Raw genomic sequence first — 27,616 nt, 5'->3', positions numbered from 1 at the left:
CCAAAAATTCAAGCTGGATTCAGAAGAGGATGTGGAACCAGGGGTATTATTGCTGATGTCAGATGCATCTTGGCTAAAAGCAAAGAATATTAGGAAGATGTTTACTTGTGTTTTATTGACAATGCAAGGCATTCAACTGTGTATGGATCATGACAAAATATGGATAACATTGAGAAGAATGGGAATTTCACAACACTTAATTGTACTCAGTGGAACCTGTACATAGAACAAGAAGCAGTTGTTAGAACAGAACAAGGGGATGCGGTGTGATTTAAAATCAGGAAAGGTGTGTGTCAGGGTTGTATTCTTTCATCATACTTACTTAATCTATAAACTGAGCAAATAATCTGAGAAGAGAAATGAAGAAGTCAGCATCACAATTGGAGGAAGACTAATTACCAATCTGCAATATGTAGATGAAATAATCTTGCTTGCTGCAAGTGAAGAGGACTTGAAACACTTGCTGATGAACATCAGCAAATACAGCCTTCAATATGGATTGCAATTCAATATCAAGAAGACAAACATTCTCACAACTGAACCAATAAACAACGTAAATGTTGGAAATATTGTAGTTGCTGAGTATTTAGATTTACTTGGATCCACAATCAATGTTTATGGAAGCAGTAGTCAAGAAATCAAAGGAAGTATCACACTGGACAAATCTGTTGCAAAAGGCCTCTTTAAAGTATTTAAAGATGGCACTTTGAGGACTAAAGAGAGCCTAACTAGAGCCATGCTATTTTTAATTGCCTTGTATACATGTGAAAACTAGACAATGAATAAGGGAGGCCAGAGAACAATCAATGCATTTTAATTATGGTGCTGGTGAAGAATACTGAAAGTGTCATGGACTGTTAGAAGAAAAACAAATCTGTCTTGGAAGAAGTAGAGCCAGAATGCTCCTTAGAAGCAAGAATGGCAAGACTTGCAAACAAGGATGGCAAGATGCTGCAGTTTGGACATGTTATCAGGAGGGAACAATTCCTGGAAAACAGGATGCTTGGTTAGGAAAAAGAGAAAGCTCTTCAATAAGATGGACTGACACAGTAATTCTAACAATGGGCCCAAACATTACACTTGTGCATGAGGATGGTGCAGGACTGGCAAGTGCGTGTTTTGTTCTGTTGTACAGAGGGTTGGTATGAATCAGAATTGACACTTAAAAGCAACCAACAACAACAGCATTTAGGTGGTATGTGACTGGGCCAGTCAACCTCTGGTAAGGCCCCGTTTCCTAATCTTGAAAAAATGGGAATGATAATACCTATCTCATTCATTTTTTGCTAACGAAAGCATATAGCAGAGAATCAATAAATGTTAGTAATATATTGTTGACGTTGTTACTAGGTGCTGTTGAGTCTGTTCCAACTCATAGCGATCTTATGCGCAACCGAATGAAAGTTGCCAGGTCCATTGCTGCTGCCACTGTGTCAATCCATCTCCTTGGAGGCTTCCTCTTTTTTGAAGACCCTCCACTTGACCTAGCATGATATCCTCTCCAGGGACTGTCCCTCTTGATACTATGTCTGAAGTATGAGAGACAAAGTAACCATAAATTGTTCTAGTTATTGCCATTATTCTGAAAGCAGGCATTGAATTAATTCACAGTCTATGCAGATTTTCAAGTGAATATGAAAGACTAAAATATGAGAATTCTTTTCTACCATATTCAAAGCCAAGCATATTTAGACCATTGAGGAAGAATTTTGGGAAATTTAAAAAGTGTTTTCAGTGACATTTTTTTCCCATTTAAAACTGAGTAGTTTTCCACATTTTTAAGATCTGATGGACCTGCAAAAAAAAATAAAAAAATAAAAAAATAAAAATGCACAAGGAGTAAGTTAACTGGGGAATCTTGTAAAAAAATTTTAAAAAGTATTTTAAAGCCAGGAGTACCCCACATCTAGAATTCAAATAGGTTTGAGATGTAAGTACGGATCCTTTCTTGGAGAAGAGATTCAACTATGAAACAGGTTTGTGGTATGGGGACAGGTGTTCTATTAGGGAACTTTTATGATCGGTTTATATATATCATAAATATGAAAAGTTATACTAAGCGATATAAGCTAGTTATATATGTTAGAGATATATAACTGTTAAACAGATGTGCAAAAATATTAGCATGAGCTTAACTGCTTTTAAAATATACTTAAAATATTATTGTAGGGTTGTTTCTTGATTTCCCCCCCCACCCCGTGAAACTGTTGGTAGTTTAGGACTGAATCCAAGAAATATATGATTGTAGTACTTGAAACTTTGAAGTTGAAAAACTTGTTAGTGGACAAAATACCATCCAGTAGATTTCTAATCTACCAGTCACTCCTCTGAGAAAGATGCTTTCTGCTTCCCTAAAGATTTACAGCCTCGAGAACCCTATCAGGGTGGCTATGAGTCAGAACTTACTTGGTGGCACACAACCACCAACAACCAGCAGATACTTAAGCGTTCAAGATGAGCAACCAAGGCAAGAGCCTCTATTTAATTGACTTGTGAGTGATGAAAGAAAAGAAGTGAGAATGGGAGTCATCGCTTCTGGATGCCCAAAGGAGTTCTGTTAACAGAGTTCATGCAACTTCTACTAGTTGAGGGTTCTAGTTCTCAGAAGCTTTGGTACTCTTTAGAGGCGGCAAGCATCGCTTACTTTACCAAAATGGCAGTACCAGTATCATCTGGAAGAGACTGTCACAGATTGTCTCCCGACAGGCGGCTTTCTAAAAGTCTGTAACTTTCACATCAAGTAAGACATAGGCCAGCGTTGAACTTTCAGAGCTAGTGAGGACGACTTAGGCAGGCCGCGATCTAGAGCCTTTGCCAAGATGGTGAACAAGAGTTCTGGAGAGCGTCACGCTCCTTTACCAAGATGGCGGCAGACGGCTTCCGGCGCGCGCTTCTCCAATCCTCTTCAAGATGTCAGAGCAGAGGCTTGGCAGCCCCCAGAGTCAGAGGGCGACCTGAGAGGAGACAGCGGTTACAGACGAGGGTTTTGTTGGGACTAGGTGAAGCTGCGGCAGCGTGCGTCTCGGTCAGTAGCCGGCAAGTGCTGTCACCTGTGGGGGTTGAAAAGTTACCTCCCCAAATGCTAAAGCAACACAGAACAACCTTCCCCGGAGTCACAACAATGATACTATGTTCTACACAAGGTAAGAGCTCGGTCGGGCACATCAAAAGCCCTCAGGACGCAGCGAGGAGGGGGCTGGGACTGGGGCGGAGACCTCCCGCGTGGACACCCCTCACCCCACGCCCCTCTCCTCGGGGACGGGCCACGTGTTTCCCTCGCTCTGAGCAGGAGACGCGTAACGGGAACAGCTGGAGGGAGTTTAATGCTGACATTTTAAAGCTGCGTGTGTTTTGTTTTATTTGGAGGGTTAGGGGTCCTATGAACAAGAAGGGGTGGGCAACACGTTGAGCAGAGTGCAGCGAATGTCAGGATTCGGGGGAGGAGCCTCCACAGGGAACTTGGACACCGGCCCTGTATGGGGTGGGAGAAGAGGTCACGGAGCTGGGGTGGGGGTGTGCTTCGCAAGCAACTTAGTATTTTGCTTGCAACTTGCTCTTAGGCTTACCACCCCCTGCTTTCCTTTAAAAAAAGGGGAAAAAAATTTTTTTTTTAAGTGTAAAGCCAGCTCGCCAGAGGTTTTGCATTTGGCGTGCAACTTCCTTTAAGTGTGAGCGCGCAAGAGAGGGAGGGTGGGGTGGGGGTTGAACTTGGCAGGCGGCGCCTCCTTCTGCCGCCGCCGCCTCGCAGACTCGGGGAAGAGGGTGGGGGACGGCCGGGGCGCGGGGGAGGGTGAGTTAGGCTGTGCAACTTCTCTCCCGGGTGCAAGAGCGCGGCGGCGGCTGCAGACTGGGCCGCCCAGACGATGCGGGGGTGGGAAACCTGCCGGCACGCGACTCCCTCGGGCCCAGAGTACGTATGCGCTGACCCCCTCCTCTGCCCTCCCCTCCTTCACTGCTCCCCAGAGGGCGTGTCGGGCCGCTCCGCCCGAGCGCGCTTGAGACTCTGCGGCAATGTTCAGTGTAGCCCCTTAGCCCCGTGCGAAATGACACACTACTTGCAACACGGTCCGGGGGCGGCGCCGCAGACCACCCTCGCGGTTCTGCTGAGGGCATGCCTAGGCTTCCCTAACCTGCCTGCTGTCACTCTCCGGGGCGTTGCTGGCAGTGGCCGCCGAAGGAGAGGCGCTCCGGAGTGGGTCGGGAGTGGGGCGGGGGCGGGAAAGAGGCTGCGAGAAGAGAAACTAGAGAAACTCGGCTCCCCTCCTAAGGCCGCCCTAGAGAGCCCGGGTCGGCCCTCACCACGGTCTCATTTTATTTTTCCTGTGGGGGTGGGCGAGGAGCGCTGGGTCACTGTGGCGGGGAAACACCGGGGGGCGCGGGCGAGCCGGCGCCGTCGGGGGCCGGGTGACTGGGCCCGCGCCGGAGGGCGTAAGGGCGGGGGCTTGGGCTGTCCCTGCAGTTGCCGAGCGTCGCCAACAGGTTGCACCGTTCCCCGCTACCGCGCGGCCCCTCGGGCGGGGAGAGGCCGGGGGTGGAGTGGGAGCGCGTGTGTGCGAGTGTGTGCGCGCCGTGGCGCCGCCTCCTCCCGCCCCCGGCTCGGTCCCGCTCGTTCTCTGTGGCCGGGCGGCCCTTTCGCGAGTCCGCGCTCCTTCCCCTCCTCCTCCTCCTCCTCCATTTTGCGAGCTCGAGTCTGTGACTGGAGCCCGAGTCAGCGCCCGCCCGTCGGGGACAGATTTTAGTAGGTGGAAGGAGACGCCACAGCCGGAGCGGCCGAAGTGGACGGACGCGGGGACGGGGACATGCGCCCGACAGCCCGGACCTGCGTTGACTGGAGAGGGGCAGAGGGCTGCCTTGTCAGCCAGGGAAAGGGAGACGTTCTTACTTAGGGGTTCACTCTGACACCACTCCCCCCATGGAGAAGGGGGCAGCTGTTTACTTCCTTTTTTTCGGAAAAAAAATATATTTCCCTCCTCCTCCTCTGGCTTTCACACGCTAAGTTGTTGATACCGACTGCGGTGGGCGCTGCGGACGGTGGCGAGCGAAGCGGAGCCTCTTGGAGGTAAGAGATGAGGTGGGGGCTGGGGCCCGTGCGGGCTCTTGCTGCCTCGAGGGGCGGCCGAGGCTAGGAGACCGACTTGGGGGGCCGCCGCGTGAGCCCGCAAACTTTTATTATCCTCTGGGAGTGAGGGTGGGGGCTGGCTCGGGCCGGGTGACGATGACGAAAGGGCAGAGCGCGGGTGACAGCGCCGGCCTCTTCCTCTCCCTCTGCCGCCGTCCCTGGGCTCTGCCTGCTTGCGGAGGCGCCTCGTCGAGCTGCCCCGGTTTCCAAACCTCTAATTCCTTGGCACGGAAACTTGGCCTTCTTTCCCTCCCCGCTTTTCTTTTCCCTACTAGGGGGCCGCCCAGACACCCATTTTTAGGGTGAACACTAAGCCGGATCTGAATTTTGTTGGCCCGAATCTTCCCACTCCACCCTAGTGCGCCCCAGCGGCTCCGACGCGTCTCCCTTCTGCCTGGCGTGTGTGCGCGAGTGAGTGTAAACACGCAGGGGGCTGACAGTCCGCAGCTCGGAGCCGGGGGCCGGGGCTGGCGTTATCTGGTACTAGTGGGCGTGTCGGAGAGACAGCTCAACAGGTCCGGACACATTGCTCCTGTTACCTCGCACTTTAACTCTCTCCCGAATCGGGTGGTTCTTAGGCGCTTGACATCGTGTAGTGCCTGGCATTTCTAGTGGCCCCTGTTGGACCAAGACCCTCCCCTTACCCGGGGTAGTTTTGTGGTGCGGTTTTGAGGTTTGGAGTTGCAGACTTGGTAACTGCTGCCTTTTAATACCGTTTAAGATCCCTTTGGCATGGTTCTTGATGGCCGATGAATGTGACGGGGCTATTTGCAGTTTAAACTAGGGATAATGTCGCTGGAGGGATCCTTTCGTTTTAGTGTCAAGTATTGTTTTGGTTTCAGAATTGAAGGCAGCTGTCAAAAAAGCGGCGTTGAAATTCATTAGTGTTTAGAGATCCTTATCAGATAAAAAGGGCTGAGGGGCTAGGAGGTGAGGAGTTTATCCTTTCCTAGCATAACCCTGCCACTCTACTCTCCACCCTCATCGCACTAACACCCTTTCCTGTAGGGTCAATGAAGTTTATGCTTTTTAACATCTCTGTGAAGGAGAAATTTCCTTACTGGATGGGATTTTTCTATAATGCCCAAATGTGCTTCACCAAGTATGTGTCCACCTCTTTAAAATTACTAGCCGTATGTAGGTAACTTAAACCTCTTGAGGTAGGGTCAAAATTGTGATAGGTGAAAGTTTAGAATGTGGAGAAAGTTATTCTGAGCATTTTTATTGGGTGCTGCCTTACCTTGGTTTGAATATAAAAGTGATTTAACAGCTTTTTGTTATATCTATTTTTCAATACTTTGTTATTTGGAAAGCTAAAGATCTTAATTTAGAGCTAAGATTGCATTTCATTTTGAGAGTTTTAAGCAGTTAAAATGTAGTCTAATATAGATTTATTGTGAGCTATAAGGATTGAGACAGCTGTATTTAGATACATTAATATTTAAATAAGCTAAAATTGTAATGAGAAGCTACCACACACTCTACCATGCCATACTGAAACTTAAGTTTTGGTTGTCCTATTTACAACACATTTCATTTCATATGTCCAAAATTTGGAGACAGGCAGCCACATCCAGTCAAAAATATGGATTAAAAATGAGGGCTTTTTCAGGCAATTGGAAGATGAGCAGATCAGCATTGTTGTTTATTTTGCAAATAGAATGTACATGGTTCACCAGTAGATTATACTAAAAGGTTTGCATGTGGTGCTAACTGGTAGGAGAGGAATTTGGGAGTAATTATGGATAGAGAATGCTAGCACAGTTTTTATCAATTTGTATTGGTTCTCAGAAATCAAACAACCTTGAGGGAAAAGGGGTAGGAATTTTAATGTTCACACTTTTCATTTTGAAATTAAATACATTGACATCAACTTGAGCTTCTAGAATAATCAATTGTACTGAGTTTATTATCTATGATTAACATTCTGTGAATGGCCAGGTGAATAGGGGAGCTTATTGTTGTTAGGTACCCAGGAGTCTCCAGTTGAGCTTAGAGCTTGGTCCGTACAATTTTGTCCACAGCTGTGCAAATGGACTGCATTGTGCTTTTTAAACTGTAATATATTGAATGAGAGCAAAGGAGATGACTTTTTATTTTGGAAGATAGGAAACTATTCTGCTAACAAGGAATTCAATTCTGAGTTAACTGAAAGAAGGATTTAATGGGCTGTCTCTTATTAATTGGTTCAAATCATTAATATGGCTTTATGCTTATTATTTATGGCCCCCCCCTATTTTTTTTATAGCTGATATTCACTGATGGACTCCAAAGAATCATTAAAAACCCAAAGTAGAGAAGAAACTCCCAGCAGTGTGCTTGGTCGGGGGAGAGGAAATGTGATGGACTTCTATAAAACCTTAAGGGGAGGAGCTACTGCGAAGGTTCCTGTATCTTCACCCTCACTGGCTGCTGCTTCACAGTCAGACTCCAAGCAGCAAAGAGTTTTGGTTGATTTTCCAAAAGGCAATGCGCAGCAGCCAGATCTGTCCAAAGCAGTTTCACTCTCAATGGGATTGTATATGGGAGAGACAGAAACAAAAGTGATGGGAAATGACTTGGGATTCCCACAGCAGGGCCAAATCAGCCTTTCCTCTGGGGAAACAGACTTTCAGCTTTTGGAAGAAAGCATCGCAAACCTTAATAAGTCGACCAGTGTTCCAGAAAACCCCAAGAGTTCCGCATCCTCTGCTGCTTCTGCTGCCCCTAAAGAAAAGGAATTTCCAAAAACTCGCTCTGATGTGTCTTCAGAACAGCAAAATTTGAAGGGCCAGACTGGCACCAAGAGTGGCAATGTGAAGTTGTATACCACAGACCAAAGCACTTTTGACATTTTGCAGGATTTGGGGTTTTCTTCTGGGTCTCCAGGTAAAGAAACAAGTGAAAGCCCTTGGAGATCAGACCTCCTAATAGATGATAACTATTTGCTTTCTCCTTTGGCAGCAGAGGATGATCCATTCCTTTTAGAAGGAAATGTGAATGAGGACTGCAAGCCTCTCATTTTACCGGACACTAAACTTAAAATTAAGGATAATGGAGATCTTATCTCACCCAGCTCCAACAGCGTGCCAGTGCCCCAAGTGAAAACAGAAAAAGAAGATTTCATTGAACTCTGCACTCCTGGGGTAATTAAGCAGGAGAAACTGGGCCCAGTTTACTGTCAGTCAACCTTTTCTGGAGCAAATATTATTGGTAATAAGATGTCTGCCATTTCAGTTCATGGTGTGAGTACTTCCGGGGGACAGATGTACCACTATGACATGAATACAGCATCCCTTTCTCAACAGCAGGATCAGAAGCCTATTTTTAATGTCATTCCGCCAATTCCTGTTGGTTCAGAAAATTGGAATAGGTGCCAAGGATCTGGAGATGACAACCTGACATCTTTGGGAACTTTGAACTTCTCTGGTCGATCACTTTTTTCTAATGGCTATTCAAGGTAAGATTAATACTTTTATGTTTCTCAGGAATGTAAAAGCTAAAACAGATTGACTCAGGCTTTAAATAATCATTTGTTTTATCTGTTCTTCAAAGATTCACTTGCTTTTCCATGTGGATAAGATCAAGTGGAGTTTTAAAAGTAGATATGATAGACAGCCTAAGTGATTTATTTGCACATAACCGTTTCAGGTTTGTGGGTTTTGTTATTTTTGTTTTTTTCTTTCTGAAATACTGGCATTCATTGGCCCATTGGCCAGTGGTTGAAAATTTTAAAGTCTTTAGATTAGTTTTTATATGTCTGCAGGTATTGTATGAATTCAAGGAGGTTTCAGGTCTGGCAGTTAGAACAGCTTCGTGTATGTTCATTTGGCTGTTTTAGAATATGCTATTAAAATACAATTTAAAAAATAGCCTTACTTCTTTACATAGCCCAAAGCTGTACTGTTGTTTTTGTACGTTTGTGATGTATTTGTTTGAGAAGATTAAAGTTCCAACAATGCATCCCATTCTTCAAACTGAATCTTCTATTGAAGAATTTGCGTTTTGAGATTGCTAAAGCAATGCAGTCTACAGTGTATCAGAGCATAGTGAAGACGCAGGGCTTGTTCACAGGATTCCCAACCTAAATTAGACTAATTGTGTCTGCTGATCATTCTCTTTAAGAAAGGAATTGATAACAGTGTGTGCAAAACAAAATTCTACTTTAAATGTTCATCAAAGGAGAAACTCAAATAGATAACTGATGGCCAGATTTGTTAAGCTTCAATTCTCAGCTATCATTTGATTTGTTTTTCTTTCTTTTCCTCATTTGTATGTATACTGACATTTTCTGTATGGTTTCAAAAAGGTTCACTAAAATGGAGTAATCAGCAAAAATAGTCTCTATAACTTAGAGGTATGTGTTGATAAAGGTTAAATTCTCTATTCCTTCTCTCCAAATCAGATGATTGTTGGATTGTATATCCATTTTAAGTATAAAGGAAAAGATAAAAATGTGGACTGAAGAGAGATGATATTTATTAGTAGTTTTATTTAAAGAAAGCATAGTAGAATCGTGATCAATTTGTATACAACCAATTCAGTTTTTTCTTAATGTTGGCGATATTCCTTGTGCCCGATTTTATTTAGAACTCCAAAATATCCTAACACTGAAATGGCTGTGATCTTCCTTAAGTGGTAAACTGTTCTTGTTGGGAAAAATATTTGACTTAGATTCAAGCTATGTTCCAAAAGACTTGATTGACTCTTCGCAAACAAACAAAAAACTTTAGTAACCGTGTCTTTGTAATATAAACCACATATTTATATAATATAACCATCTATTTATATAATAATTACTTTTTATTTAGAACATTACTTGGATTATTTATTGTTGTCTTTCTGAATTGAAGGCTTAAAATGTATTTAATATGGAAATGTGAGATTTTTTAATTATATAAGCAGTTGTGTTTTAAATGTTGAAAGACCTGCTGTATGTTACCGTTTTCAGTGTTAAACTTTGTGACAGTGAAATTCATGATTGAATGTGTTTGATCGTCTTAAAAAATAAGTACAGTTGATTTGACTAAGCTATCTGTAGGAAACTACTAAATTGATTTCTGAAACATATAATGTACAAAGAAAAATATATTTTAGGAAACACTGAGAGATTGTGATGCATTTTGTCCTGATAATCACCAAAGTGATTTTTCTTAACTGTAAAAAGACAGGGAACAAGACATATTCTCCATTAATTGTGAAATTTAATTAAATTTTACAACATCTGGGATATGGAGCATAAGTCTTCCTTGAAATGAACCCCAAATTATTAAAAAGTAACTTTAATACTTTTAACTTTTATAGTACTTTATGGCATATAAAGTATCTTCACATATTTTTAATTTGAGCCTAATAACAACCATATAAGTAGGCAAAGCAGGCACAGCTATGAATGGAATGCTTATTATTGTATCAGTGTGTGATTTGAAATGATAATCTAGTCTTTGTCCTAATGCAAAAGGCATACCTTATACAGGATAATTTGGTAATGTTCAAAAATGTTATACCTATATATCAATTTATAATATTCATTAGTTTAGCACTGGGAATTATGATTACCCAGAACAAAGCTTCTTCCAAATAATTGAAACAATGTTTCTTTCTATCCAACATTGAATGAGGCTGTTGTTTCCAAACAACAGTGCAATCAATGTAACTCAACTCAGATTGGTTGCTTTGCTACCTGTGTTAAATGGTTCTAAGCCAAACATTAGCTATGACCATTAACCCCTCAGTGATCAACATGGTGCGACCACAACTGCACTGAATACCGACTGACTTCAGAGATAAAAATATTAAATACCACTAACAACTTTACCTGCATTCTTTTTAAATTAAAAAAGTAAAAATTACAGTATGTATGACATTAAATATGCCATCTACCTTTGCTTGTTCTAATAAGTAAAGAAACAAAACAGAAAAAAACCCTATGCTTCTGGAATAACAGGATTCTTGCAGATGTAGTACTGTATCACAACATGCAGTTATATTTGATTGTAAAATTATGAAGATAATGATTGATCATATTAAAGAATTTTTTTAAGGCTAACACTTAGTAAAACTAAAGGAATTTTAACACTACTCCAATCTGCCCTTTAATTAAATGAGGTAGCCATTCTGACTTAATATGATTTTGAATATTGAAATTCAGTGTTGAGCATAAATTTGTCACATTGAAAAGCACATTTTTACAAAATTTGATTTTCAGCATTGTTGTATACTTCAGTTTATTAATGATGAAAGTGCAGAAAAGAGACAGTGAGAGAAGTAAATGGTTTCAGGTAGAGTAAGAGCTTTTATTACATTAAAACGATTATGTTGAATCTTTAGTGTTAAAAAGTTGACCTCCTTCTAGGGGTAGGATTAATGGAGAGAAAGAAGAATGCAAGATAAACTTGTAAACTCAACCTTAAGTAGAGTTTAGGCCTCTGATGATTGGTATTTAATGAGGCAAGTAGAGTTTATGAAGATTTTTTTTTCTCTCTTAATGGTGTGTCTAATTTTATAAAAATAATGAAGTTAAAGATTTATACAAACACAGTACGAATGAAGCAAATTCTGTTCCACTTTCAATTTTTGTTTTGTTTTATTGACATTATAGTGAATGCTTTCTGAGGGGGCGTTTATAAAGAGGTTGTTTTATGATTTGTACCTTTTTAAAGTATACTTTCTGTTTTGCTCTCTTTGCAAAGATTTTAGCGTTGGTTGTTTCAATGTCCTTTAAACCTGTTTCTAAAATTTTCTTTATAAAAAGCAATTTTTTAATATTAGAGGAGATTTTTCCCAGATATTTATTTCTTAATGATTATGCAGGGCACCTTAAAAAAAAAAAAATCATATGCTTGCTTAAGTATATATTATTAGTAAAAGGGAACAAACCATAAGACAAAACACATTGTGTGTTCAGGTGTCTCAATTTAGTATGAAATGATTGATAGAGAAATGTGTGACTGGCATGTGGTCAGATTTTATTGAAATTACTTCTTGGGATATTTCTTTGGCTATTGCGTCATATTTTATAATTGGTAACATAATTTGCATTCATAATATTTGGGTTTTACCCATGGACTGCAAGGTCGGTAGTTCAAGCTCACCAGCTGCTCCTTGGAAACCCTTATACTGGGGTCACTATGAGTCGGAACTGACTTGAAGGCACTTAACAACAACAACAATTAGTGTTACTGATACTTAAGTTAATCAAACCACAATGAATATTTTATTGAATGTTTATACATTTTATGACTTATTCTGAGATATGCCTTGCATACATGTAGGTTACATACAAATTGCATTAATAGTGACATTGCTATGTGGGTAGATAGTCTTTTAAGGGTCTAGTGAGATTTTAGTGAAAGGGAGAGATGGGATCACAGGGGTTTATTTTAGTAGGAGTTCCTAATGTGAAAGTCAGAGCATCTGCATTAATTGGTTGGTTATGCAAGTCTTAACCTTACTCGGTCCTACAGGTGATTCAAATAGCCTAGTTTTGCTAAGAAATCTTAATTTACATAGGTTTAGAATAGATCTGGGGCATAGTTTTAAAAACTTACAAATTTTTTTGTTACTTTATGACTATGTCTAATTTTAATTGGCAGTGAGTTCTTCTTATGTACCATATCTATGTGGGTACGTTAAAACAACAAAATAAGGTTTACTCTGACTAGCGTTTGCTTTTCTGAGGACACCTGGTAATAATTTCACCAAAGGTAATGAATGAATTGTGTAATGTAGTATTTACAGATATTTCCCACATCCATGAGCATTTGTTTCCATATGTCTGAGTCATGGAAAATATATATTGGTGAATACTGTTGTATAAAAGAGTTTTCAAGAAATATTTTGTTGAAGTAAACTATAGCTGGAAAACAACAACAACAACAAAAAAACGTATTGACCTTTACAGAAGGGTTTAGAAGCCTATACTCTCCTTATTTTTGTAGTCCCAGAAGCAACTGCTCTCAATTTCTCTGGCTTGTTCTACTTGGGCTTTATATTTTTCAAGTAAATAAAAATATTTCTACAGAGAACTTCTACTCTAAAATAAGAAAGATTAATTAAGTCAATTATTTTCCTTTGAATTATATGTATGTCTTTACTAGGTTGATGACTTTAGTGCTGCTATAGCAGAAATGCCACAAATGAATGGTTTAATGAACAGATTTATTCCCTCAGTCTGCGTGGCTAGAAGTTCAAATTCAGGATGCCAGCTGTAGGGGAAGGAAAGTCCTTGTCTCCATTCAACATCTGTGGGCCCTGTGTTCCTTAGAGAACTCCATGTGTTTTGGCATCCTCTTCCCCTGGGTCTAGGAAGTTCCCAGGCTCTTCTTTCTTGGTAGCAGTTGGTCCATCTATCTGTGCTTGTTTTTTTTGTCTCTTTTGTATCTCAAAAGAGATTGACTCAAAATACCACCTAATCCTATAGATTGACTCCTGCCTCATCAACATAACAAACATAACCTAATCCTCTAAATCCTGCCTCATTAACCATAGGCTGAAATTAGGATTTACAAAGTATGGGTGAATTATTTCACATTATGAAATGGAGGACTATGGTTTAATGCTGAGAATTATGGTTTAACCCAACACCTATTTGGGGGGGGGGGGTACAATTCAGTCCATGACAGTTGGGTTAGGGTATGAATTTTAACAGTGTGTGTGTGTGTGTGTGTGGTTCCCCGCCCCCCCCACCAGACTTTACATGTTAAAGTAACTACATCTTCTTAAAAAATACAGTTTTTCCGTAGTTCCCCATTGTTGTTATGTGCCTTGGAGTCCATTCCCACTCTGACTCATAGTGACCCGGCACAGGGTTTCCGGGGCTATAAATCTTTATGGGAGCAGAAAGCCTCATCTTTCTTCCACGGAACCGCTGATAGTTTCGAATTGCCGACCGTGTGGTTAGCAGCCCAGTTCATAACCACTACACTACCATGTTGTTGTTATGTGCCGTGGAGTAGGTTCCGACCCATAGCGACCCTGTACAGGGTTTCGGAGGCTGTAAATCTTTACGGGAGCAGAAAGCCTCATCTTTCTCCCGCGGAGCGACTGGTAGTTTCAAACCGCTGACCTTGAGGTTCACAGCCCGATTCGTAACCACTATGCTGCGAACCTCAAGGTCAGCAGTTCGAAACTACCAGCCGCTCCTCGGGAGAAAGATGAGGCTTTCTGCTCCCGTAAAGATTTGCAACCTCGGAAACCCTGTACAGGGTCGCTATGGGTCCGGAACCGACTCAACGGCACTTAATAACAACAACAACATGCTACCAGAGATGAATTAAATGTGTGAGGTTGAAATACCCGTAATTATGGTTACTTCACAACAACAACATAAAGTATTTGATTCTTTATTTCCCAATACCTTATATGCAGAGTTTGAGAATTAGTGTTGCAGTTAGGGAAGAGTAAAGGATGACCAATAGAGGGATGCGGGATGGTAGAAGGTAAATGTAGAATAATTTCTAAAAAAGCAATCTGGATCAATTGACATGAATTTGGAGTACTAAGGACTTTAAAGACATTGGGACTTTGTTTATGTAGTGTACCTAGCAGGATTACAGTTCAGTGTCTTTATATTTGAACTAGAAATCTGTGTGGCAAGGGAACCCACATTTGCTTATAGAATTTTGTTGGGGTTTTTGTTATATTTTATTACTAATAAAGGGCAGAATGAGCACGTAATTTTTTTTTGTATTATTTCAGCCAAGGTCATGTTCATATTTGTTCCATTTTTTATTTAAGCTCCTTTTTAACAAATGAAAATCTAATGACTTGAATATAACTGAAGTGATGATGAGTCTTAATGTTGATTATAACCATTTTATCTTTGCTTGTGAAATTTTACATAGATTATCATCTGATTGCAGACTACAGTCCTTTCTTTACTAATATATTTCCATGTGCTCTTTTTCTGCTGGAATATTGATGAAATTCTTATTTAATAGTGTATGTGTAGAATAAATTATGGGATTTTGAAAGTGCTAGACAGTGTGATAGAAAGTTGTAGCATTTGCTTCCTTAAAAATTTACCACCCTTGGGGCAGTTCTACTTTGCCTTATTAGGGTCACTGTGCATCATAATTGACCCAAGTATAGTTCGGACATATTATCAGGAGGGACCAGTCCCTCGAGAAGGACATTCACTATGCTTGGTAAGTTGGAGTGTCATTGAAAAAGAGGAAGGCCCACAACAAGGTAGATTGGCACAGTGGCAGTAGCAATGGAATTAAGCATAGCAATGATTGTGAGGTTGACACAGGACCAGGCTGTGTCATTTTGTTGTGCATAGGGTCGCTATGAGTCGGTGCAGACTTAACAACACCTAGCAACAAGCATAGTGGTTACAAAGCGGGCTGTGAACTGCAAGGTCAGCAGTTTGAAACTACCAGCTGGTCTGCGGGAGAAAGATACAGCGTTCTGCTCCCGTATTGATTTACAGCCTCGGGCACCCTGTGCAGGGTCGCTATGAGTCAGAACCAACTGCATGGCACACAGCCACCACCAGAACAGTAACAGTGGGTTTGCTTTTGTATTTCATTATAGCCCTTAAAACCAATTATTATGAATGGAAATGTGCCATTCCCTAATTTTATCTCTGTTGTTGTGTGTCTTTGAGTCAGTTCCAAATTATGGTGACCCTATGTAGGGCTTCTAAGAGTGGCTGGTGGGTTTGAACTAGCTGACCTTGTTAGTACAGTTAGCAGTCCAGTGCTTCTCCCACAGTACCACACCAGGGCTCTAATTTTATCTCTGGGCTAGTGTAACTATCAAAGATGCATCCCTGTAGAGCTGCATGTTTAAACCTACTTTTTCAGATTAACCTGTGTTAATTTTGAGTGCTTTAAAATGTTTTCTCTTTCAGCAAGTTTCAACATGATTAATATTGTCTGTGATGCCGCAAGTTTTGTGAATCTTATTTTAGAATCTTTAAATTCATGTTGTTGTTGTTACTGTTGTTAAGTGCCGTAGAGTCAGTTCTGGCTCATACCAACCTTGTATAGTGTTTCCAAGGAGCCGCGTAGGGCTCTGAAAACTGCATATAGGAGGAGAAAAAATTAATGATAACGATTTGTTGTAGGTGTTTAGCATATTATCTTAAATTTTTGTTTTATGACTCATAATTTGAAGGTCCAACTTAGTAACTGTTTGCAGTATAAAGGACATACGTTGTTGTTATGTGCCATTAAGTCGGTTTCGACTTGTAGTGACCAGAGGAACATCTGGAAAATTTGAACTGCTGACCTTGCAGTTCAGTGCATTATCCCACAGTACCACACAAGGACTCCATATAGTTTTAATAAATGTTAACATTTCTTTGTATAATAAAAATTAGCCTTTATTCTAGTTGATTTCATAATTGTCCACAATAATAATCAACTATGGCTATTATGAAAGTATATTTGGTAGCCAAATTTTGAAAGCAGTTATGAAATTACATCCAATGTAGTATGTGATTTATTATTTCATGCTAGTTTGGACAGATGAGTTATGCTCGTCACATGTTGAGCATTAAAGCTTTATTGTCTTGTTACAGAAGAAGAGGCTTTCTGCTCCCATAAAGATTTACAGCCTAAGAAACCCTATACAGAGTCCCTGTGAGTCAGAGCCCACTCGATGGCATGTGGCAACAGCTGCTTTGTTATGGATGTGTTTTTTGTTTTAAATGTTTTGCTTTTTAATTGTTGTGAATAAAAGCTTCCTTCATTTTAAGAAGGTTTAGATTGCAATTTTTAGTGCATTTTTTCTTACCCTCTTGTCCCTTCCATTCAATTTAGTTATTCAATAATAGAAACAGTAGAAAACCACTATGCTAAAAATCAGGAGACCAAGGTTCTAAGTCTGACCTGCACCAATCTATGATCTTGGGTAATAGATATTTTTGAATCAAAAATAATTTCTTCCTAAAAAATGGAATCGTTTCCAAAACACTAGTGTGTGTTTCTAAAATTCCTTTGTATCACTTTAGTGAAGAAACAATTGGGGCAGGAAATGGTGTACGAAGTTCTTTGATATTTTTCCAATACAAGACAAAGACTAAACATAGATTTGATATTTTTAAGAGAAGGGTTTAAAATAATGTAGCTGATGACTGTTGTTGTTAAGTACCGATTCTATGTCATAGTGACTCCATATAGCTATAAATCTTGGCCAGCTGATGGGCTCCAACCGTCGGCCTTGTGATTTGAAGTCCAGTACGTATCCTAAGAGCCACTGGTACATAAAAAATAATGTGTAAATATTACAGTTGTTAGAACCCAAGAAGTGGGGCTCTTGGGTTCTCAGAGCTTGTTCTTAGATAATCATTTTAGATTAGTGCTCAAAGGGTTCTGAGAGCTCATCCAATCCCACCCCCTCAGTTTTTGAGATTAAGAAATGAGACCCATGAGAAATGTCCTAGGGAAAGGTCACAGAACTAGTTAGTGGGGTAGCCAGGTTAAATATGCTAATTCTCAATTATATTTAGTATACCGGCAGGCTTCTTTTACCATCTGGGTCTATTCTAGAGACTGAAACAAATGATTTATTGACTGCTGCAGAGTGTCTAAAAAAACAGTGTCCATATTTGTTCCTATACATTTTCTTACTTTTTTCCTCCTTAATAATGATTGAATATTTATGTGGCAGCAATTTGCTGAAGCAGTTCACTTACATTCATCTCATTTTAACTTCTTAACAATCTTATAAACATTTTTCTTCTTGTTTCTACATTAAATTCCCGATTCTAGCAATGTCTACATAGGACAGATGGCAGATGTTCTTTACTTTTATAGATGGAAATTTTTTTAGACATTTAAAGAGAAAAAAAAAGCCACAAAGACATAATGCTAATCAGAAAGGAAATAATATTTGTTGTGTTATTCATGGGATTTTAAATACTTATCAACAGTGAATTTTTAAATCCAGTATACAAAGGGGAAATGGGAGTACACCTATGCAGTTCTGTGTGTATTTGTGTAGTCACTGTTTTCTGTCGTGGGTCCAACTTCTGTAAAATAGTGATAGCACCCAGATTTTTGCCTGTTAAGATTTGTGAATGTGTGTTTACTTAGAAAATTAAAAAGCATTATAAAAATGCAAGGTGGAACTTTTTAAAGCTCTGCCAAGTCTACTTAGTTCAAGGCAGTGAGAGCCTCATTGGTTAAGTACATTGGGGCACCTGTGGCTGCTGTGTAGGTATTTCCTATTCATCGAGTATTTTAGTGTCTACTATATGCAACTGCTGAAGGGTCACAGAACCCACTTTCATAAAGACTGCTGTTCTTAAATTCCATAAGTGCCAAGATAATTACCTTAACATTGAAATCTTTTGTTATTTTGTTAGGCTTCTTCAACAAAGCTGTTCAATAAAATTTCTTACATATTAGGTATGACATCTGAATCTGTCACCCACATTGTTAATTTTGACCACATTGTTATCTTTTTATTAAATGCTAGAATATTCCCTATCTGATTTGTTGTCTGATATTCTTATACAAGATCACCACAAAGTTGGCAGTTCAAACCCATCAGCTGCTCCTCGGAAATCCTATACAGGGTCGCTATGAGTCAGAACTGATTTGACAACACTTAACAATAACATTCTTATATAATCAAGTATCAAGACTTTGTCATTAAGAAACTTTAATTTGCTGAAAATGAGAATAAAGTTATCAGCTTTGAAATTTTTTTTCATGTGTATGAGGGGGCTTCAAAAAGTTTGTAATAAATGGAATTGAAAGATAATGAAATTTTCTATGAGTTTTGAACGCCCTTCTGGAGCACAGAACTGTGCAAAAAGAACTTCTGACTATATGAAATTTGGATACCAAAAATTTCCAAAGTACATAAATTTGTACTTATTTGACTGTATTTACTGACTTTTCTCTTTATTGATAACTGGATGAAAAATACTTCCTTAAGATGAATTTGATCGGTTAAACTAAATATATGTTTTTGTTTTGTTTTTTTTTTAACAGAATCCAGTACAGAAATAAGCCAAATGGCAGTTTACATTAGTAAACCAATGTAAAACATAACTTATTTAGTTTGTCGGGAGCTTTCTGAGAGGTAAATTTGAAAAATTTAGTTCAAATTTTATGATGAATTTGTCATTTGGAATCCAGCAGGATTTATTAAGGACAAAGTTTGACTATAAAATAGTGAGATTGATTTCTTTTAAATAGAAATACCAAAAAAGAACGTTGTATTTCTAAGTCTTCACATTGGGGAGGCATATACTCTTCCTTTTTCAAAATTGCCTTCAGAGTCACCTTTATAAGCGTTAAAAGAAAATTGAATTCATTACACTATACCTCCCCCAAACCAAAAAAAAAAAAACAAACCCACTACCTCAAGTTGATTTCAATTCACATTGATCCAATAATAGAGTAGAACTGCTCCAGAGAGTTTCCGAGGTTGTAAATCTTTATAGAAAGAAACTGCCACATCTTTCTCCTGCAGAGTCCTGGTGTGTTCAATCCACCAACCTTTCAGTGAGCGGTCCAATGCTTAGCCCACCGTATCACCAGGGCTCCTTTATTACACTATCCGACTGCCATCTAGTTGATTCTGACTATATATTGTTGTTTTGTGCAGTCGATTCTGTTCCAAATCATTGCGACCTTGCATAGAGTTTCCAAGGAGTGGCTGGTGGGTTTGAACTGCAACCTTGTTGTTAGCAGTCCAGTGCTTACCCTACAGTGTCACACCAGGGCCTGATTCTATATGGAAAAACACCAAATTGTTCTTGCTATATCAGAAACTGTTTATTCTTAGCTTGGACACTTGCCTTATTTATGTCAATCCAAATGATTTAATTATTTCCAGAAATTTATTCCTCTCTCAAATTATAAGACGTGTTTTTTGTTGAAGGTATTTTAAAGAAAGGAACACTGGTGGTGCAGCAATTAAGCACTTGATTGCTAACCAAAAGATGGGTGATTCGAACCTTCTAGCCTCTCCATGGGAAAAAGATGTGGCAATCTATTTCCACAAAGATTATGTTCTTGGAAACCTGCCCTGTGTCCCATAGGGTCACTATGAGCTTTTTTGGGTTATGGTACTTAAAAAAAAAACCATATAAGAATTTCTAAAGATGTTTAAACGTGAAGTGAATGTATTTGGAATATGTGCCTAACCTCCCAGGTTGACTGGTCTGAAATAGATGATTCTCATCAGTTAAGATCTATATACTATATATAGATCTTTCTATATGCTACCAAGGAATTTTTGCTAACTTTGTTTCTTTTTCTTGACAAACTACAGAAACTACAGAAAAGTAGAGATTACTCACATCTAAGTGTGATTTTTTTTTTCATAATGTTTATTTTATAATCAAGTAAGGTGGACCTGCCTTTGCCTTGAACTTGAAGAGAATTTGCTAATTGTATATGGCTAGTTGTTGACAGTCTGACATTTATTATGGCAAGAACAATTAAAGTACACAAAACTTACGTATATAAGATAAGTTAGCAGAGTTACAGCTGTAATATTAAATTCACATGTTTTCTACTATTATTCCTTGTAATTTGAAGGGGGAATTGGTGACATAATGGATTATGCATTGAGCTGTTAATTACAAGGTCAGCAGTTCAAATCCACCATCCATTCTGTGGGAGAAAGATGAAGCTTTCTGTTCCCATAAAGATGTACAGCCTTGGAAAGCCTGTACAGCGTTGCTGTGAGTCAGAACTGACTTGGTGACAAAGAACAATCACAACAACCTGAAAAGATTTTGTGTGCTCTTAGTGAAAGTAATTTTTAAAATTCAGGTGATTTTTTGTTGTCACTACTGTTTTCTATATTTAGTTATGTTATTATTCATAAATGCTAGGCTGAGAATGGATGCTAGCCCTTGAAATCATGAAGATACATGCAATGGCATTAAAAATAGAATATACTTTTTGTAACCATTCTGTTAGTACTTTTCTTTGTGAACATTAGCTTGCCTAAGAACTGTAATTTTGTTATGTTTCTGCTAATGACAGTATGTTTTCTCAAATACTTAACTCTTTCTCCCTAGAAGATAATTTATGACATTTTTAGTAACTCAGAACATGGGGTAAAGAGCTATGACAGCATAGCTGGTGCATTGATGTGCCTTATTTGCTAATTTTGGTTTTATTTTCTACTCTGTTGCTTTGAAATCCTTTAGTTTGTGCTGTTAGCTGGGAGGCTGGTGGATTTTTCTGTTAGGTCTAACTAAGCAAATACTTCTGTCCTATCACCCAGCACAAGGAGCTCTGGAGTGTAGGGATTACGAGTCCAAGATGCTCACCTCAAGGTCAGCAGCTCCAAACTACCAGCTGTTCCATGGGAAAGATGAGGCTTTCTGCTCCCCTAAAGATTTACAGCCTCAGAAACCCTATGCAGGGTCACTATGAATCAGAACTGACTTCACAGCACACCACCAACCACCATCACCAAGCTTGTATTATGGGCTACTGTTGGAGCAATATATGGGTGCTATATTTTTACTGTGAGGGAGCTTCTAAATGTGCGTGTAAAAATTGTTATCTTTTAATAACATAATTATTCGGAAATTACTATTCCAAACTTTTGGAAGTCTCATACAGTCTAATTTGTTAAAGGGATGGCAAGAAAAACAGATGAAAGTAATCTGTAATTCATTGTATTAAAATGAGTGACCTTTTAATTGATAATGTAATTTAACAGAGCTGCACAGACATATTTGAAGGAGAAAACAGTAAATAAATGATGCTAGATTTAAAAATCAGAACAAAGAAACCCGGAGGAAATGGAAATGAAAATTTTAAATTCCATTTGGACTGCTAACTATAAGGTCGCAGTTCAAATCCACCAGCCATTCTGCAGGAGAAAGGTGAGGCTGTCTGTTCCTATAAAAATTTATAGCCTCAGAAACCCAACAGAGTATCTCTGATTCAGAATCGATTTGATGGCAGTGGGCTTGGTTTTTGGTGTGTTTCTATATGAACGCTATGAAGTATACACAGCCAAGCTACATTAGTGTGTTAATAGTGAAAGAATTCAAAGTCATCTTCTAGGAAAGGGATTCATGAGAATGGGTGGAATGAGAGGGAGGTTAACTAGGTGTGATAGCAGAAATCCATACAACTGTACCTGCAGCAACAAACATTTATTGAACTAGACACATGGAGTTGAAGAACATAAAAATACCCTCCTTAATGGAGAACAGTCAACACTTTCTAGTAACCTTTGTATTTCACCTCCCCTCCAGGCCCCATTTGTTTTTTGAAATGTGCTAAAAGATGTCAAACTCCTCATAGTAGCATAATTGAAACTTCTGGAGGAAAGGATGTGGCTAAATGGGAACAAAAGGGGGTAGGCAAGGCATCTCAGACGGAGAAGAAGATAAGGAAAATGAGCTGATGACTAGATAAAGACTGAGTAGTTGGGAATGAACCGGTAGGAAACTTCAGTCATCTGTTGTTAAGTGCCTTCGAGTCAATCCATAGCAACCCTGTATAGAGTTTGCAAGGAGTCACTGGTGAGCTTGAACCACCGACCTTGCGGTTCAAACCGACTTTGCAGTCTAGCACATTAACTCACGGCACCACACCAGGACTCCCCTGTTGTTGTTAGTTGCCATTAAGTTGGTTCTGACTCTAAGTGACCCTGTGCACAATGTCTAAATACCAGGTTATTCACCCCCAGCATAAACAACCCCCACCCCCCCCCTGTCCCCAGTCACTTAAGAGGAGTTCTGGTATGGCGCTGTGGGCTAATGCGTCAGACTCAAAGTCGTTTGAACTGCAGTGGTGGTTCAAGCTCACCAGCTGCTCCTTGGAAACCCTATACAGGGTCGCTATGGGTCAAAATTGACTCGACGGCACTTAACAACAACAACAAGTCACTTAAGAGTATGCTTTCATTCTCTCAGGGAATCATAGTTTTCTTTCTAGACGTCCCAATGTATGAGCCCAAACCTGAGGAATTTTTGCTTGGAATGTTCTTCCCCCAGATGTCTACATGGCCCACTCACTAACTTTGTATGTCACCACTTAAATGTCAACTCTACAAGAGAGACCTTCTCTAACTCTTCTGGATGAAACAGTAACATCTTTCACACAACCTTACCCTTGACATTATATATCTAAATTGTTTATTTGTGTTTATTTATATGTGTTCCCTGCCAGAATGAAGCGCCACCAGACCAGTGAGTGAACTTCTCAATCTAAGCACCTAGATCGGTATCAAGCACATAATAAGGTCATACTAAACACATACTGAAAACATGAATAAACAAAAATTAACGTAAACCAACAAGTTGTTTAGGAATGGATTGTACTCACTAATGAAAATGGAATATGTTGTCAAGTCAACTATAGTAGAGGAGAAAGAAAAGAATTTCTTAGATATGAGTAAGTGTTGAAGGCAGTCCCTCCTAAAAACATTTCAAAAACAGAGCCAGAAAACCAATGGAATAATAAATGGAACGATAATAATTAGTGATTAGTTTTTAATTAAAGGGAAAAAGTAAAACATTAGCTGACTAAGTTATCTTTCAAGAGAAAGGAAATGCCAGCAGGCAGTGAATGCTGTCACTCCTAGGGATAATATAGCCCAGGTTGTCTTTCCCATAGACGATCCATCTTAGTACTTATAAATGCTTATGTTTAAGAGAAAATTTGCATCAAGAAGATGTGTTTCAATTTTGTCAATCTTTAAATTTGTTCTAAGACTTTGAAATGGACTGTTTTTCACAGTTTCTTGGGACAGCTCTTGTACATTTACCATACAACAAATCAGGATAACAAAAGCTTGGAAATAAAGGATTTTGAGGTTCTTTTTTTATCTTGCTCATTCATGGTAGTAATGTAACTTGTAGGGAATTTTTCTAGAACCATTTGTAGCAGAAGCTTTCTTTTTCATGTTTTTCACTTGTATGAAAATTGAGATTATTACAGCAAGTGAGTGTAATGTGTACATTTTAATGAACTTAAAAGTCTGATGTGATGCTGTAGGATTAGCAAGCTACAAGGTTCAAACCCACCAGCTACTCCTCAGAAACCTTATACAGGGTCCTATATAGGGCTGCTATGAGTCAAAACTGACTTGATGGCACACAACAACAAATGAATCAGAACCCATTGGATGGCACTTAACAACAGCAACGGCAAAGTTGAGGAAAAATTGATTTGCACGTTTTTTTTGATAAGTGTGTGTGTGTGTGTGTGTGTGTGTGTGTGTGTGTGATTGGTGAATACTCCCAAGTAAAGAGAATTATCTTAATTTTGTCTGTATTACTAAAGACTCTCTATTCAACTTATTTCTATTTTAGATTTGTATATCCTATCATCTGTATAGTTTTGACTTCTATGTATAGTCCTCTGGAGTCCTGTGGGTTATTGTGCCAGACTGCAAAGCCGTTTGAACTGCAAGGTTAGTGGTTCAAGCTCACCAGCTGCTCCTCGGAAATCCTATACAGGGTCGGTATGGGTCGAAACTGACTCAACGGCACTTAACAACAACAACAAACATGTATAGTCTGGAGCAGTACTATTCAAAAGGATATAGTAGGATGTTTATCTCTTCTACTGAGTTCCACTTACCATGGCAGAGACGTTCTTAGAAAAGAGAAAATGCAGGGAAAGGTAGGTATTAGCTAAAGCAAGAAAACCAGATGAGGTCATTTAAGAATGAACTACTTCAGTGTTAATGGAAAAAAGAGGGAGGACCAAGGACAGGGCTCTGGAAGGCATCCAAAGGGAGCAGCCACAAATGATTCTGAATGAATAACTGGAGAATTAGGAGACAACAGTCTTCAAGTGGGATGTGGAGAGAATACTTTATGATGTCATGTCAACTAGGTAGAGGAGAAAGAACAGAATTTCATAAACCTCAATGAATGTCATTGAAGCCAGTCCTCTTAAAACATGAAAACAGTCTCAAAAGTCAAAGCCAGAGAAATTAATGGAACAAAAATAACTAGTGATTAGTTGTTGGGTTTTTTTTTTTTTAAGCCTTTATTGTGAATTGAGTGATAGTTTACATGGCAGAACATTGGTTTTACACTCAACCAATCATGTTTTGTTTCATTGCAATAATTATAACCCCCTCCATGTGCCAACAGAATTTGCCTCTATTCCCTCTTTTTTTTTTTTTTTTTTTAAATAACGTACACAAAAACATACAGGAATATGTAATCATTTAAGAAACCAAAGGGCACATTTTGTAAGCCAGCCTCCTGGCTGCCTTTTTCTTTCCGTGAGTCTAGAGTCCTCAGCTGATCTCTCTCTCCATGCCATTACCTCTACCTCACTGCTTCTCTGGTTAGGATCCCAAGTTCTGCTCATGCTCTTCCCTCTTGATGATCCTAGCGTACTTTGTTCCTGGAATGTGAGATTAACTACTCCCCCTTCCTTTGTTACACATCTATTCTACCTTTATAGTTGTGACAATCACAATTAGTCATAATAACAATTACTCACTATTGAAAAAAAAAAAAAAATCCTATCCTCATCTCCTCTCACTAGATCATCTAGACAAGATGAAAACTGTTCAGTGGGGATTCTACCTTTCCCACCTCACTCTGAAACTAAACTCCCTCTGGAAAACTTACATAGTGATTATTTTAATTTAAAAAGGAAAAATAAGCTTGAGAGCCAAATCAGTGTTTGAGATGTATGTTAAGATATTAAAATAGATTGTAATAAACATACTCTGAAACCACCAAGACCCCAAGTCTGGATTCAGAAGAAGGACACAAAGGGTAGAAGCCAGAAGGAAAATAAGTTTCTGTTCCCTGAGCAGCTGAAAAAAATTGGCCACACCTTCAGTTAAACTTTTATCACTTTAGTAGTCTAACAATTGTGAGGTTGGCCCAGGACCAGGCAGTGTTTCTGTTCTGTTGTGCATAGGGTCGCTATGAGTCGGTACCGACTCGATGGCACCTAACAGCAACAACAATTGTATTTATTTTTTTTAATTTTTCCTTCTCCCTTCTTTTTTCCACAACTCCTATGCCAAGTGACACATTGGCAGGTAGCCACATAAACTCTCAAAAACCATGGATGACTTAAGTTATGTACAATTTCATGCAACTCTACCCTGTTCTCGCTACGAGTTGGAATCAACTGTACAACAACTAACAACAACAACAACTGCCCTCTTCTTTCTTACTAAGAAAGCATATCTGAATGCATGTGAGCATTATAGGGATAGTCTGTGACTAAGCCAAATTAATTATTTAGCAATTTCCTCGTTGGAATTTATAAAAATAGCATGTACTCATTTCCTTCTGTAAAGTTATATCCTAAAAAAATGAATGAACTTACTTCATTTCCTTTCCTTTTCCCCTTTCTTCCATTCCTGCCTCTTGCCTTCCACATTTCTCTGTATCATACAAAGATACCATGGGCAGTCAGACTTTTGCTGGGAGGTGAGGAACTAACCAGAGTTAGTTCTTGTGGGTGGTAGACTTGTTTCCTAAACTAGCCTCACCATGTTTGAATTTGTGTGTGTTGTTGTTGTTAAGTGCCATTGAGTTGGTCTGACTCATAGCGACTTTCAGTAGGGTTTCCAAGGAGCAGCTGGTGAGCTTGAACTGCCGACCTTGCAGTTCAAATGGCTTTGCAGTCTGGTGCATTAACCCACAGTGCCACACCAGGAGTATCTATGTGTAGAACCAGAGACATAGGTCGAGTGATTAGTATTAGCATATACCCTAGGAACTTTCCTTTTGGTGCCAATCCTCATCACTGTACCAGAAACAAATCACTCAGGAGTATGTTCCTGTCACTATCATAGAACCCATTGAAGCCATTCTTGATATCCAGCCCTTGTTTCATATAAGAATTAATACAGTGTTGTGGGTAAGCACTAGTCACATTCTTTGGGTATTAATTAGACTTTAATAGCTGTATGACCTTGAGTAAGTTCATAGTCCTATAAAGCCTCAGTTTCCTCACTTTTAAGATGGGTACAATGAGGTAATACATTCAGTTGTGTAGTGCTGAGCCTGCCTTGTATAAAGTACTCATGGAATGTTAGTTGTTATTTTTAGTGACATGGACAAGATTAGACAGTTCCTTAATAACAGTGGTTCCTCCTTGAGAATCTGTCCATTGTGCCCTATGACCCTTCTCATAAACTTTTTCCATTAATTGATTTCACTGTAACTTCTGGTACAAAGATCAGATTTATATTTTTATCATACGTTTGAAGAGAAACTGAAAAATGCTTATGTGACAAATGTTTTGTTAAAATGAGAGCTTCTCCTTCTTGCTCCTCTCCTCCTCACCATCCCACACAAATTCCTCGGTATAGAGTCACTCTTCCACTACTTGAACCTTGTAGGAATTTAAGGTAACAAGAATAGCTGTATGAAGAAAAGCAAACCTCACATGTCTTGACAAATTTAGGATTTTATTTGGCAAATGAGTTGCTTATGCTATCTGCGTTCCTTATGTATCTTTGCCTTCTTAAAGAGACTATTAAGTCTTTGAAAATTGTTAGAATTCAAAAGTTCCACCTCTTAGAACTTTTTTTAAAAACTCTATTTTTTCTATGATTCAATATGAATTAAATCCCACAGTTTAA

The 27,616-nt window shown here is 39.4% G+C and overlaps 1 protein-coding gene across 2 annotated transcripts in view; it reads left to right on the top strand.

The window, feature by feature from the left end:
- Window positions 1–2,992: 2,992 nt before the first annotated feature.
- Window positions 2,993–27,616, top strand: part of NR3C1 (nuclear receptor subfamily 3, group C, member 1 (glucocorticoid receptor)) — a 162,765-nt gene continuing 138,141 nt past the window's right edge. Inside the window, exons 1-2 of one of the 2 annotated variants that reach the window (XM_006873266.1) lie at window positions 2,993–3,143; window positions 7,368–8,558. In XM_006873266.1, coding sequence (XP_006873328.1) covers window positions 7,381–8,558 — 1,178 coding nt within the window. In that variant the 5' untranslated portion in view covers window positions 2,993–3,143; window positions 7,368–7,380. Of the gene's footprint in view, window positions 3,144–3,744; window positions 3,911–7,367; window positions 8,559–27,616 lie in introns of those variants that run through there. The other variant, XM_006873265.1, reaches the window with a different exon arrangement.

The sequence above is a fragment of the Chrysochloris asiatica genome, unplaced genomic scaffold (assembly GCF_000296735.1).
Source record: "Chrysochloris asiatica unplaced genomic scaffold, ChrAsi1.0 scaffold00232, whole genome shotgun sequence".
NCBI lineage: Eukaryota > Metazoa > Chordata > Mammalia > Afrosoricida > Chrysochloridae > Chrysochloris > Chrysochloris asiatica.
Note: the sequence above shows the minus strand (reverse complement) of the source record. Positions and strands in the feature narration are given on the sequence as shown.